Here is a 14,146-nt window from a genome sequence, read left to right on the forward strand (position 1 = left end):
TGCGCCGTAAATGATCCTTAGCCACAATGTTCCAGCTCTCCTCCCTCGTTCAGAAGGCCCAGTCGCTCGTAGACGCTGCAAACTTCGGCTTTGCCTCGACTGGCAGTTCTGACCGCAATCCCTCAAAGGGATCCCTGTTCCGCCAGCAGTTCCGTCTTCCAGACTCCCAGAACCCGCTGCAGGAGATCACGGCCGAACTCGTCCTACCCGTGCCCTACTCCTCCTCCTCCGCGTCGTCCATTTCTAGCGCTACGCAGGGCGAACGGTCCCGAGACGCGGGGCGAGTGGGAAATACGTACCCGGGTAACCTACACCTGAGCGAACGATTCTTGTGCTTCTCTACGCAGCCTACGAGTTTCTTGCCATCTGCAAGTTTTGGCGCGTCGTCGGCGTTTACAGGACAAACACACGGGACTGGTCCGTCGGGGAATGGGTTTACTCTGCCGCTCTGTTCGATCCGGAGAGTAGAGCGGCTGAATAGCCTTAGCCATGTGTTTTCCCTGGCGTTGACGACGTGGAATGGTGCGTTGGTCAAAGGGAGTGGTAAAGACGCGCAGACGACACCACAGAGGTTCACGCTCCACCTTGTTGGTAGTCGGCAGGCCTGCGAACGGTTTTGCAACGGGCTGAAAAAGGGATTGAGAGAGAGTATGAAGGAAGTCGATAGTCTCCGAAATGTCGTTTCAGAATGTCATTCTGAATATATTTTTTTGGCTGGAAGAACAGGAAAGCACAGGGACGAGGCCGATCCCGACGTTCCACCGAGAGAGCCTCCTGATACGGGGCTGGGGTTGGTGTTTAGATACCCCGGTGATGCTCGAAAATTAAGAGATAGAAGTAAGATGAGGTTATGGGGAGAGTACTTTAGAGGTATGTCGGAATGCCTAGCGCTAGATCCGCTTCCTTGCTGAGATTTGAATCGTTAAGAAAACGGTCGCAATGCGACAATAATACGACAACCTATCTTCCACAAGCTTATTCGCGTGGGCCTCCCGAATCGACTTCGCGGCGAGATCTGGGAAATTACTTCCGGTTCGTTCTATATGCGACTCAGGTCACCAAATCTATACGAAGAGACCCTTTCCAAGTTTTCTGGGCGCGAATCTCTCGCAATTGATGAGATCGAGAAAGATCTAAACCGAAGTTTGCCTGAATATCCTGGGTTCCAGAGCGAAGAAGGCATCGGGAGGTTACGACGGGTTTTGACCGCATACAGTTGGATAAATGAAGAAGTCGGATATTGTCAGGCCATGAATATCGTCGTTGCAGCCCTGTTAATGTGAGTAACGGTTCCTTTTTGTAGTTGGTTTCTTGTATTAACCTTCCATAGCTATATGTCCGAGGCACAGGCGTTTTTCCTTTTGTCGGTGTTATGTGATCGCCTACTACCAGGTTATTATTCTACGACTATGTACGGAACATTATTGGACCAGAAAGTGTTCGAGTCTCTTGTTGAAAAGACAATGCCGATTCTTTGGGAGCATTTGGTGCGGTCAGATGTTCAGCTCTCTGTCGTGTCTCTTCCATGGTTTCTATCCTTGTATATCAATTCGATGCCCCTTGTATTTGCATTTCGTGTATTGGATGTCTTTTTCCTCGAAGGCCCAAAGGTTTTGTTCCAGGTTGGCCTTGCCATCCTACGCATCAACGGAGAGGAGCTGCTGGATGTCACCGACGATGGGACATTTATCTCTATCCTTAAATCCTACTTTTCTCGTTTAGACGAATCTGCTCACCCACGATCCGAAAATCCAAAGCTGCGCGCCATCACTCGCTTCCAAGAGCTTATGGTAGTGGCTTTTAAGGAGTTCTCTGCAATTACCCACTCGACCATCGTCGAAGAACGAGCGAGACACAAAAATGCAGTTCTCGACAGCATCGAAGGTTTTGCGAAGAGAACTTCAATTCGAAATCTTGGTCCAGAAAGCAAGAAGCTGAGCGTTGACGACCTTGGCGCCATCTACGATCGCTTTTACGAAGTTTTATACGATAGACAGCAGCGAATGAGGCTTATAGAAGAGGAGAAAAAACGTAAAGACCGAGAACACAGGAAAAGCGCTGCTCGTTATTCAGTCTTAGCAACGACTGTGGAAGCTCAGGTCGGCCGCGTTGGGCTTGGACCAAGCCCTACTCACATGGATTATGATGGTTTCCGTGAATTTTTGGCTACTACGGCGAGATGGGCGGTTGCGGACTCGCCGCGGTCATCAATGAGGGAGTCGACCTCGGATTCATATCGCAGTTCTAGCATACGAGGCAGCAAGTCCCTTGACGGAAACTATCCTGAACCTATCGATCACGACTTTATTCAACGTCTTTATCGTAAGTGGCAAGTGGATAAAAACGAAGGGCTAAGCCTACAAAATGTTGTCAATGGCTTGGCTCGCATAAAGGGAACTCGGGATATTTTGAGCACGATCAATTACTTCTTCGATCTTTATGATGACGATGGCACTGGACAGGTAGATAGAGAGGGCATTCTACGGATGTCAGAGGCACTTTTGTTCCTCTCTCGGCGGGGTTTTGAAGGCACCGTGAACCCTACCCAGGCTGAGGACTCAGATCAATTGTTGATTCGAATGAAAACAAACTTGACCCCTGAAGAAAGGTTTTTGGGAAGCGTCAGTGATTTTATCCAGAGGTGCTTTGAATACGCCGACCCAAGTCATCCTCACAACAAAGATAACCTCATCACCGACAGCGTCGCGGAAACGGCAAACCAACTTGATTCTTTTGCCATCGGTGATGATGACGACGATGATTTACTAGATCTTAATGACGACAATAAAGACGAATCTCCCGCTCCGGCCACCTCAGGCGATACATCTCCTCCGCCAAAGCCTGCCGTTGCTTCTCAGAACACCCCAACTTCTCCCTCAAAACGCGCCTCAGAGGCAGCGAACATCGCCCTTGACCCAGCCCATCCACTCCACATCACCCTCCCGACGTTCCGCATGGTAATTCTTGCAGATGAACTCCTGGAACAATTCTTCGAAAACTTCTTCCCTCGTTCATTCCACCTCTCCGACCGCCCAGCCACAGCACCCCGCTCAGCATCCCTCTCTTCGAACCTCACCACCTTCGCCAATCTAGGCTCGCCACGCGCTGCAGCCTCTCAGCCTGCCAGTGCCGCCACTGTCGCAGGCGCCTCCGGTGGCATTGTACCACCAGGCCACAAAGGACTGCGTGGTGTTCTAGATAATATTGTCTCAGACGGAATGCGCGTGGCTGCTGAGGTGAAGAAGCGGATGGACGAAGCGCAGCGTGAAATGGAGCGAAATGCGCTCAATCGAAGCACGGAAGATGACGAGGACGAGGAGGATGAGGATGGTGTGGGGTATGACGAGCGAAGAAGGGATAATAGATCTGCGCAGGTGGCGAGGGAGAGAGATAGAGATCTTCTCGAAGGTGCGGAGGTTATGAGCGTGAGGGAGAGAGACGAAGGGAGCAAATATGAGAAGGAAAGGCTGCTGTCGTCCTCCTTATCGCCAGCCGCCGGGGATACTGGGAAAATAGGGACAACCGGAACCGTGGGCAAGGTTGAGTTTGAATCCTAGAGAGATACCTATCGCGTGATTGGCTGTATTGTATGTTGGGGTTTTGGTTGCCTTTGCAGGGCGTTTCACTGCTTCGGGGTGCCGGTTGATCTTGGGGAGCTGTACATTTGGAACCCCCAGTGTACGTATCAAGTACCGATAATCGGTGATGACATTTATGAACAGGTATCTACAAAGATGTAGGTCTTAAAACCATATAGGATAGGACTAGAATTTTGAACATCATATTTGAAATGACAATTCCATTCATATCTATGAAAAGCAGCTTGTCCAGGCACTATCAATATGAACTCTAAGATGACCTCACTGGGCACGCAATGAAAATCCAATACCAGTTCCTGAGCTCAAACATGAAACGCATCATGAAAACAAATAGGAAGGCAAAGCTAGTGACCAGAATATAACAAATGGCGGTATTAAGGAAGAAGAATTAAAAGGAAGATGAAGGTATCAATAAAAGCAAATGTATTTCGTGACGAAACCAACAGACTGAAAAAAAATAAAAAATAAAAAATAAAAAAAAAAAATATAAAAAAATAGTGCTAATCAAGTTCCAGTCAGCCATCAAAAGCGTCGTAAAAGAATCCATATAAAAGAAGAAATCCAAATCCGCACAAGAAATGGGGAAGAAAAATATAAAAGCCATAGCATATCCCCTTCTTGTCGGTTTCTATACATGGCATCCAGATCACATAACAAGAATCAAATAAAATAGACCCATCGTCATGAAGAGGACAATGAAAAATCCAAGTCATTAAAGATCTTCTGAATGGTCCCACAATCCAGAATTCCACGAAAGGAGGCCAAAAAGCCTGATAGCCAAAAAGTTTTATCCATCCATCCCCAATTCCCATGGCCTGCAGGGGCTTTCTGAAGGCCCTCAAAAGTAATTATAATATAAACCTTCAGAATTTGATTTAATCTTCCTGTCCCTCATTCTCCACTAACTCGATCACAATCTGACTTCTCTCATATTCAGGGTGTGTCATGCAGATCTTCACCGTGCGCGGGACGGTACTGAAGCCACTCGACAAGCCAAGGCCGTTCGTACCTCCGCCAAGAGTACCAGATGCAGCATCGTTAAAGTTCCCAATTATCGACGATATCGGCGCGCTGCCTAAGTTCCCGACTCCATTGCTACAATTGCCACCATCATCGAGGAGCGTCACGTTCTTTCCCGCAACGACCTGTCTCAAACGGCCGTTCATAGCGTTGCGGATTTCAACAAAATCCTCATGGAACAGGATGAGGAATTTCCCATAGAGACACGCTGAATGAGCTTTTCCGACGAATTCCATAACCACGCTGCGGCTCACGTCGCCGTGCTTGTTAACATAAACCGCGCATTCTTCAAAGGCAACTAAGAATTCACTGTCGCTTAGACGAAACATCCCTAGTGGGCGAAGGTCTTTTATTCTGTTGGCGATACGTGTAAGATGTGCCTGAGCATCTGCTTGCTCCGAACGCAGGATTGGCACCGACCACGGCTGCTTCTTGTCCAGAGTTAAAACCTCAACTCCACGAGAAGTTGAGATAGCGAGAGAAGTATGGAATAGATTGATGCTATAGCTATCTGCAGGGATATAGAACTCATCGTATTCACGGAAAAAATCCGTGTGACCTCTACGCAGAAAGCGAGTCTTCGACGAAGATGTCTTTTGGAGGACTGGTTCTAGCACCTGATAATCCAGTTAGTAAGCGTAAATATAACAGAAGAAAGCCGAAGACCCACGCACCTTGAATGTCGAAGAGATTCCGTCGCGCTTCTTGTAAAACACAAGAGCACGGTCCTTCATCCGCCCTGCGGCGAAGAAACCAACTTCCCTATTACCAGATAACTTCTGGGGGGCACGCCGTTGCGAGTCATTCTGGGCCGCTGCTGCGCCTTTCTCTGGACAGACAGTGTCGAGATGGCACGCGATCAAAGATTTATCAGCGATCAACAGGAACAGGTTGAACTCTTCAAACACGGCAATTTGAGTCACCCGTAACATGCCAATTACCTAATAGCACAATGTCAGAACCATCGACTGTAGAAAAGAACAAGAAAAATTTACCCTGGTCCATCCTCGAGGATCGTCGTAATGCGAGATATAGACACCATAATCTGTTCCAACAGCACACATCTTATGCCCGTTCTGCTGTTGGAACACTGTAGCACAATTCACTGACGCCCGACAAATGGGTAAAGGACGTGACAAGTTATTGACGTATCTCTTCTCTACCTCTTCGATTGCCCGATCCAGCGGAGTGCCCTTGATCACAACACTCTTTGACCCAATAGCAAAGTCCGAGTAGGCGAAAGCGGAGTCTGACAAAACCCGTAGCCTAAACGGTTCTGCATTCTGCGCATATAGAGATGCAGCGTGCTTTGTCTTCGCTTCAATGATTTTTTCGCACCATTCACGTCGGCTTTTAGCCGTGTTTGCGTACAAGATGTAGACTTCCGATTTGCCAAGGTGTCTAATCTTGAAAGGATACAAAATCTTATCATCCTTTGAACCGTCAAGAACGGTGTTCGGAACCACCGTCTTATTGGACGCAACGGAGACCCCGGAGCTTGTAGAGCTGCTCGTGCCGGTATGGCTCAACTGTCCAGGTGCTGTACCTGGCTTGACAGGTGGGGTAATCGCGGTTATTCCCTTGACAGATGATTTCATCACAGGATCATCATTCGAGCTTTCAAGGATGAGCAGATCCATGGGAATCGGTAGTTTAGAGACATCATATGTCTCATATTTCACAGACTTGCTAACGTCCCTGTTGGTCACAATTTTCGCTAATACTAGATAGTGGTCGAACAGAATGGCGCGGGTATCGACCCAATTGAATCTCTTCGTTCTTGGCCGTTGCAAGTCACCTTGATAGATAATTTCGCGCCCGAGGTGCTCCAGATTGAGCTCCACGAGTCGTTTCATTTCTGGTCGCAATTGCAGCTTTGCACCGAGTTCTCTGAGATTTACCTTCTTGGTCATCTCACCTACTTTATTATCGCATTCCATTGCCACCAATCTTATCTCTTCAATCGCTTGCCCCAGGTTCGTCTTTTCTTCACAGTCTTTGACCATATTCTTTTGAACAGTAGACAAGAGGAGGGTATATCGTTGAATGCGTGTGATAGGAGCCTTTAAGTAGGTGTCCCAATTCAACCTATTCGACATCTTATTTTCTCTCGCCTGGTTTAAGAATTGCCTGAAAAGTAAATTGGTCTCTGCTTCACGCCTAACAAGATAATTCGCGTTGGGAAAGGTAGCTGCATATTCAATATATGCAGTTTTGGCCTTTCTGATCCATTCTCGGAAAATATCGCTGAAACCGGCGATAAATGGACCTTGTTCCTTTTGACGATACTTAAGCTGAGCAAGCAAGTAATTCTCATTGACTCTCTTAATCTCGTCGACTTTGCCGAAAACATCGTTTAAGAACCTGTCGCGTCGTTTAGGGCTGATGATAGACGGTTGAGAAGCAGCAAGCTGATCGCGGTAGAGCGTTCGTACAACGTCGAGCTGAGAGATGAATGCATCTTCCGTGGTGACGATTTCATGCAAATTGTTTTGACGCTCAATTTCCTTCTTCGAATGGGTCTCAAAAACTTCTTTACCAATTTTGTAAAAAGTAGCCCAGTCCTCGGCTTTCTTCTCGGGTTCCATCATTTGTGCTTGCAAGTTAATCTTCTTCAACGTCCTCATACAATGGTATGAATAACATCGGCCAAATGACTCGGTTTCCACGGCGTGAAGACGAGACGAATAGCAACCTTGACCGGTGATTTGCCATAGAATTCCCGATAGTGATTCTGTTCCAAATTTGACCCATTCTTCATCATGGAGCAGAGCGCCGGCATCAAACATGTCCTTTACGACGCGTGCACCGAGAGTTTCGGCATCAGCAATATTCATTGTAGGCACTTTGTGCGTAAACAATGCCACAATCGCGTCCACGATGGCTTGCTGCTTCAAGTCCGTCTCATCCTCGCTCAGGTCTTTCACCCAAGCCACGATAGCACTGAGGGCCCATGGTTCAGTGCATCTTCTGAACTGCTCCGTTGACAGTTTCGCCGGGTTAAATTTCTTTCTTTTTCCGGCAGGAATGGTCGGGAGATCTATTGGGACTGACGGGGTTGATAATGATGATTCATAGCTCTGCTTAACTTTAACCTTATCTGCATCAGTCTTAGAGCGAATAATTGGATCAGTGCGGGGTGTGGTGGTGTGGCCAGTGAAAGACGTCGACCGAGGTACAGCCGAAGACGCAGCATGGGCCTGAGTAAATCCTTCAGGGGTAGTTGGGTACTGAGGCCGGGAATACTGTTCATACACATCCTGGCTTATTTGGTCTTGACTTCGATAAGTCCCAGCAGGCATGAGATGTGTCGCCAAACTCGTGCTTACAGGCGGTGGTGGTAAGGGGCGAGAGGTCATTCCGGGATGGAAAAAGAGCTCTTGAGGTTCCCCTTCCTCTGGCGTAGCAGTAAATGAATTTTGTTGGGCAGCCCTACCCGAATGAAGGGTTTCGTCGCCATCATCAAAACTTAATCTCCTTGGGTTAAACGACGGGTCGGATAGACCGCCAGTTCCGAAGGTATCCACTCGAGCAATTGGAGCCAAAGAAGGAAAAGGATGAATTGACTCATCATCAATATTTGGGTACTCGTAGTCAGAGACATTGGATTTACCTTCCGCTGATTTGGTTGAACTTCGATGTGATCCGGACGTCGGCTCAAGGCGATCGTTACCAGAGACTGCACCGAAATCATAACCGTAGTGCATCTGAGCATCATAACCTCCACCGTACAGCTCCATGTCATGACGTCGGTAATCACTGTCACTGCTCGATTCAGCGGGGGTCGCAGAACTCGGTGGACGGTCCTGGTGCGATGAATATGCAGCAGGCAGTGATGACTGAGTACTCCGTCTCGCGCGCATAGCGGCTTCTTCTTCTTCGGCCATCTGTAACGCGGCCAATCCAGCAGCCGCTTCGGCTTCGCTATCATCGCTATAGGCAGTGTAATTCACATATTGTCCGGTACCAGTGGAACTGATGTTTTCGTGGCCATTCATATGACTGGGCGTAACATCAGGAGACACTCGCAACTGGGCTTGCGAGGCACCAGAAACTTCATCTGCTTCCTGGATTGGAGGCTGCTGTTGGATGGCGTGATTGGTACGTGAATTATGACGCCGAGCACTCGCCGGTCTTCCTTCCATTACGGCAGCTTCCACCTCTTTCATGATATCGTCATAGCTCAGATCATTTTCGACCCGACCATTGTAGCCTACACGTCCGTTGCCATGGTCCATTTCCGGCTCGATGGGCGGACCGGGTAATGGACGCGACTGTGGATGGCGGTTTAGGGTGTCCGCACGACGCGGAGAAGATGGCTGGTCCTGATGCGGCGGGGGCGTAGGCGCGAAATCTGTTATGGGAACTTGGGAGGAAACTGAAAACGACGCCGGCCGGGCATAGTATGCCGATTCATTGCTTGTCTGATGAGAATGGGATTGGGCTGCAGAATCATGGGGGCTTGGGGCATGCGGAGGAGGATGGGGCAAATTATGCTGATACGTTGTAGAGCCTGAGTAAGAGGTATGTAGCTGCGGCAGAGGGAAATTATCATTCTGTATATAAGACGAAGGCGGAACCGTAGATGAAGGAGGTGGCAATGTAGAGTATCCAGACGGAATAGTAGATACGGGGGACGATACTAAATGGTGGGAGACACTTGGAGAATAACCTAGGGCGGTATGCAGAGGAGGATTGGGTGTTTCAGGCGAAGAATAAGAACCATACGACTCGTGGGGCCTAGGGGCCAAGGAAGGAGGAGGAGGAAGAGGTTGTTGGCTGGTGGGTTGGGGCTGGGAAGATTGGTACGGTGAAGGGTGGCTATACGGATGGGGGGTCTGAGGGCTCTGCCATTGCAGGTTAGGGGATGGTTGGGAGGAGTGGTATGAACCGGTGGGAGACTGGTATGCTGCAGGGTTATACTGATACGAGTAATTTGCGTATTGCGGAACAGTGGTCGCAGAGAAGGCCTGAGGATTATATCTCGATTGCGACGACACAGGGGACGACGGCTGCGCGAATTGCTGAGGGTTGTAGACGGGTTGACTTGGGGAGGTCGAAGACGGAGGTTGATACTGGTGCTGGTATCCAGACATGGCTGAGCCGTGCGACGAGGCCTGGCTCATCACAGAGTGTTGAGAACTGCCCACGGAGAACTGAGAGTGTCGAGAACCGTGAGTGCTCTGCGAGCCACCACGGTTGTAGTTTGTAGAGTCTCCGGCGCGGCCGGATTGGTCTTGGTATGCGCCGTTTCCGAGGGATGTCGGCTGGCAGTAACTCGCGTCGTCACCAGACTGATAACTGGGACTGCGTCGCAAAGGGATCTGGTTCTGCTGGGTTCCCAACTGGGAACCGGATGAGTACTGCATCTGCGACTGCGACACCGACGGCGTCTGAGAGGCAGAGCTGGTGAAGCGCTGCGGGACGTTATCTTGGTACGCCATTGCGCATCTAGCGATAAGCCAAATTTACAGACGCATGTGAGTGTTGAGAGCGAGCTGAAAATCCAACAGATGAGCGAGCCCTGTCGAATTTTCCGGGGAACGTGGAGGGTGTGCGAGGGTTCGGCATCGATGGGACCATGCCAAGCGACCAAACGAGCCAGCGGGAAACGGACGGAGACGCCGACGGAGAGGAGTTCGAGGGGGGCACCTGCTCGGTGTCCCGTCAGACGGAGAGCTGTCGCAGGCGATTAAAACCGATGTACTGTTAAAATTAATAGTTGGAGAGAGGGAACAGAGAGAAACGAACGACGTGGAGAAGCTCGCAGCCAGCGACAAGGGGCGAAAGGCACGCCTGAGATGACGGGTTGTTACGATCGCAGCGCAGGGCGGTGTCTTAGAGCCTCATCCAAAGCGGGCTTAGTTCACTAGTTAACTTAGCACGTGTGCCTTAGTCAGCATCAGCGTCCCCGCGCCCATTCTTGCTTACTTAATCGCGCCCCACTTGTGCGACAACGCAGCAAGTCCAGCAGGGCATTTTAATAAAAAGGACACCGGTGGGATCGAGAGCGAGGGGAGACGGCGAGAAACAGCAGCTCGTGCATTGGTCGCATGTATGCATGTGTCTCTATGGAGGGGTCCACGGCACGGTTTAAACGCAGCAGCTCTACTCCGTCTAGTTTAGGGAACCGCATGAAACTTTGTTGTCCTTAGGTAGTAGATAATTAGTATCCTGGAAGTCTAGGACATGACGAAGCCTTCTCACGTTCGAAACCCAGCGAAAGTACTCCGTATTTCTACAGCATTCGAGATTCCCTCTAATAACGATACCCTGGTCGTGGTAAAGAAGAAAATCGCCACACTCCAGCGCCCCACCGTATCAAAGTGCAAAGAACAGGCCACCCATAATGATGCCAACGCCCCCATGCAAGCAAAATGCCAGGAAGCCAACCATTTTAAACCCCAGAAAAATCAAAGCGTGTATAAACCTCGGGATGATCGAATTGTGCGATATATTGGCGGCAATTTCAAAAAACACGCCGTATACGGAGTACATCGGTCATTACTACTCGTCGCCGTCGTACTTGTAATCCAGGCCAGGCTCAAGATTGCCCTTCCAGTGGTGCTCTGGTTCGACCAATTCCGGCATGACATATCTGGCCGTCAATGCAAATCGAAGGTCGCCGTTCGGTGTTACAGAGTGCTAGTAACGGTCGGCTATTAGTAAAATACTTGCAAATGCCGGACTGGGCGCTTACCTCAAAGTACTTCTGTAGGTTCGCGCCGTGCATAACAACCATGTCACCGTGATGGAGGTCGAGCGAGCACATAGGTTTTGCCTCCTTTCTGCTGCTCTTCAGTCGCGCTAGGGCATCCCAATATTCGGCGCAGGTAATCTCCTCGTTCTCGTAAAGCATCTTTAACTCGCGCCGCTCTTTTTCCATAGCGCAGCCCGGCAGAACAAGGTCGTTAGGTGCTATGTTTTTCTTCTTGGGCTCTGGGACTCTGAAGTATTTGCCCTTCATGCGGATGAGCATCGTAGCGGGAGCACCGATAGATAAGGTCGCAACCGTGGGCCCCAGCGTATCTTCTCCGTCGTCATGGTACTATTTTCCGTTAGACACCCTGGGGAAAAGGGGCCAAAAAAAAAAAAAAAAAAAAAAAAAAAAAAAAAAATTATTGACTTACATTGATTGCCATTTTCTCAAAGTACCCCAGCGTAAGGAGTTCATTGGGTTGTTGGAACTCTGTCGGCGGCACCGTCTTCATGACAGCCCAGCTAAGACGGCCCAGGGCTCGAAGGAGGAATGACGGTGTCTCGCTAAACGGCCTTGAATCAACAGCCACTATATACTTGTACGGCATCCCCTAGAAACGGTAATCAGCCATCAAACAAGCAAGACTGAAATATAGTGTCACCTACAAAGTTGACCGCGAAGTGCGACGTTAGAGTACCTTGAACTGTAGGATTCGACTTGTTAGTCGATATATGCTATCGAAAAAAATGCACTATTCAATACAACTCACCGACGCTAGCTTGAAGCTTATGTCGTTTCAGCCCGATATCTTCCGTGCATAATTTCCTGAACAGATCGTTTGGACCACCCTCACGCTTGTTAATCGTGGTATTTGCTGCGAAATGGGTCATGATATTGCCCATTCCTAGGTCGAACATGTCCAATCGGTAGTTTTTTAGGTACTGAACACGAGACCTGCACACCAGTTCGTTTCCAACCAGATATCGATGGCCTGCGGCGCCCATCTCGAAGTCGGAAATAATTGATCGTAGGTCCATAGAGACTGGGAGATTGATGTGCTTGAATCCGCACCCGCCATCTTCTTTAGCGCAGCTCCAGCCATTCCAGAGAGTTCTTGCGACGCATCTGTTGCATCTTGGGCAAACAATCCCTTTCCACATCACTCGTGCAGTAATAGAGATCCTGCTATCTTGAGGCAACGTGGCGAGAAGATCCGGTACCAAGCTATGCTGGGGTCGCATCGGACATGGAGCTTGACGTCTCATCTTCAAGAAGTGCGGGGCGAATGTTAGTTCCGTCGGCGGGCTTCGATTGTTCATTGTCCAGAACTTCTTGCATTCGCGTTTCAAACACATCCAGCCTTGGGCGTATACTTGATGACTTAACTGGAGGCACTCTGGGCAAGTTGGGAGTACTGGTGCTTTAGCATCGGTGCGTTCACTAACAGGAATTGGCACGTCAACGTTTTTGGCGGCCCACCAACTCTGAGACTCCAGATCTAGCTTTTCGAAACGAACTTTTGCTCCGGTAAATGGTCCGGACTTTTCGTACCAGATATCCGTGACTCGGAAGAAGCTCATCACGTTGTACCGATGCGGGACCCTGGTTGTGCAAATTACATTTCTATCTCCTATACAGAGTTAGTATTTCTTTCATATGTGTTATCCCAGTGAGAAGAAAGCATACCGACAACCAAACCAACGGGGATATCATGCTCCAGGTTGAATATGAGGGCTCTAAATGCGGGATTCTTGATATCGATATCTTCAGTAAGCTGAAGTTTGCCCCCAACTTTTATGCAGCCTCCGCCACTAGGAATATGTCAGATCAATTAATATCGTAATAGCAATAGAAAACCTACACCCGAGTAATTACCACTTCGTGGTCTAGATGTGCCCTGTCACCGGCGTCTCCATCAATCAGCACGCCAAATGCGATGCCGTCTTTGAAATAGCAGCCTCCTTGAGTTGAACGAAACCAGGGTAGCGCATCGCACAACTCGGGGCGATCAACTGCCCACGCTGGTGGAGTACCGACTGGCTCTGGCCGCGCTTCGTTCGGCGGGACGTTAGGAACCTCTTCTGAGGAATCTTGGGATCTCCCCAGATACGAAGTGATCTTATTTATTTTATTACCTTAAGAAAGCATTAGTGGTCTTATATGCCATAACTCGAAATGAAGCCCAACTCACCCCTTGATTTCTGGGTCTTTTTAATTGCGCCATTCTGAACTAGCCTCTTGTCACTGCCGCGAGAGACAGGCTTCCGTGACTTAGCCATGGTCTATAAAGCCAATGGTCTTCTCCTATTAGCAAGCGCTGTAGCTAGTGTTATATCGGACAGCTTTGATAATCGAAAAGAACAGGAACGTCCCTTCCAGTTGTCTAGCGACGTGGCACGTCGAGTTGATAGGCTTTGATATCTGGATATCAACGGCGTTAGAGTCAAGAGCGAAATGAGGGCGAAGACTCGAGGAATTTGAGGACTGTGCGGTAGACTGCGAGGGAAAAAGAACGGCCCCAGGGGCCCAGAGGGCTTTTATAGACATTGTGAGAGAAGACAGGACGCGCTAAGCATAACTGGGGCAAAAGGATTCACTGGAATATGAAGTGATAAGCAGGATGCTGAGTGACAAGAAGAGAAGAACACAAGGAGAAATATGTATTAAAATGTAACAGATACAGGGAAAATCTTCATAATAACATAAGGCACGAGAGCAAACAAAGGGGCGTGAAATGAAGGGGGCATCAGTCACTCAAGCAGGACTCGCAGTGTTACGACAGCTCGTAACATCGTAGAATACATCTGCAGAAAATACAAAGTATCGT

The 14,146-nt window shown here is 49.1% G+C and overlaps 3 protein-coding genes across 3 annotated transcripts; 1 reads left to right on the forward strand and 2 right to left on the reverse strand.

Annotated features, from left to right (window-relative positions):
- Window positions 1-26: 26 nt before the first annotated feature.
- On the forward strand, window positions 27-3,723 carry D8B26_006606 (uncharacterized protein; the record flags this gene model as incomplete). The annotated part of the gene is made up of 3 exons (XM_003069440.2): window positions 27-870; window positions 928-1,279; window positions 1,331-3,723. The coding sequence occupies 3 exons, from the start codon at window positions 27-29 to the stop codon at window positions 3,555-3,557; spliced, it is 3,423 nt and encodes a 1,140-aa protein (XP_003069486.2). The 3' UTR covers window positions 3,558-3,723.
- A 90-nt stretch (window positions 3,724-3,813) lies between these two features.
- D8B26_006607 (uncharacterized protein) lies at window positions 3,814-10,063 on the reverse strand (the record flags this gene model as incomplete). The annotated part of the gene is made up of 3 exons (XM_003069439.2): window positions 3,814-5,236; window positions 5,294-5,560; window positions 5,615-10,063. 3 exons carry the CDS (start codon window positions 10,061-10,063, stop codon window positions 4,475-4,477), a joined length of 5,478 nt encoding a protein of 1,825 aa, XP_003069485.1. The 3' UTR covers window positions 3,814-4,474.
- A 1,063-nt stretch (window positions 10,064-11,126) lies between these two features.
- On the reverse strand, window positions 11,127-13,598 carry D8B26_006608 (uncharacterized protein; the record flags this gene model as incomplete). Its single annotated transcript, XM_003069438.2, has 8 exons — window positions 11,127-11,264; window positions 11,320-11,667; window positions 11,750-11,929; window positions 11,985-12,022; window positions 12,089-12,949; window positions 13,006-13,130; window positions 13,181-13,454; window positions 13,511-13,598. The coding sequence occupies 8 exons, from the start codon at window positions 13,596-13,598 to the stop codon at window positions 11,127-11,129; spliced, it is 2,052 nt and encodes a 683-aa protein (XP_003069484.1).
- Window positions 13,599-14,146: the final 548 nt, after the last annotated feature.

This window comes from Coccidioides posadasii, chromosome 3 (genome assembly GCF_018416015.2).
Source record: "Coccidioides posadasii str. Silveira chromosome 3, complete sequence".
NCBI lineage: Eukaryota > Fungi > Ascomycota > Eurotiomycetes > Onygenales > Onygenaceae > Coccidioides > Coccidioides posadasii.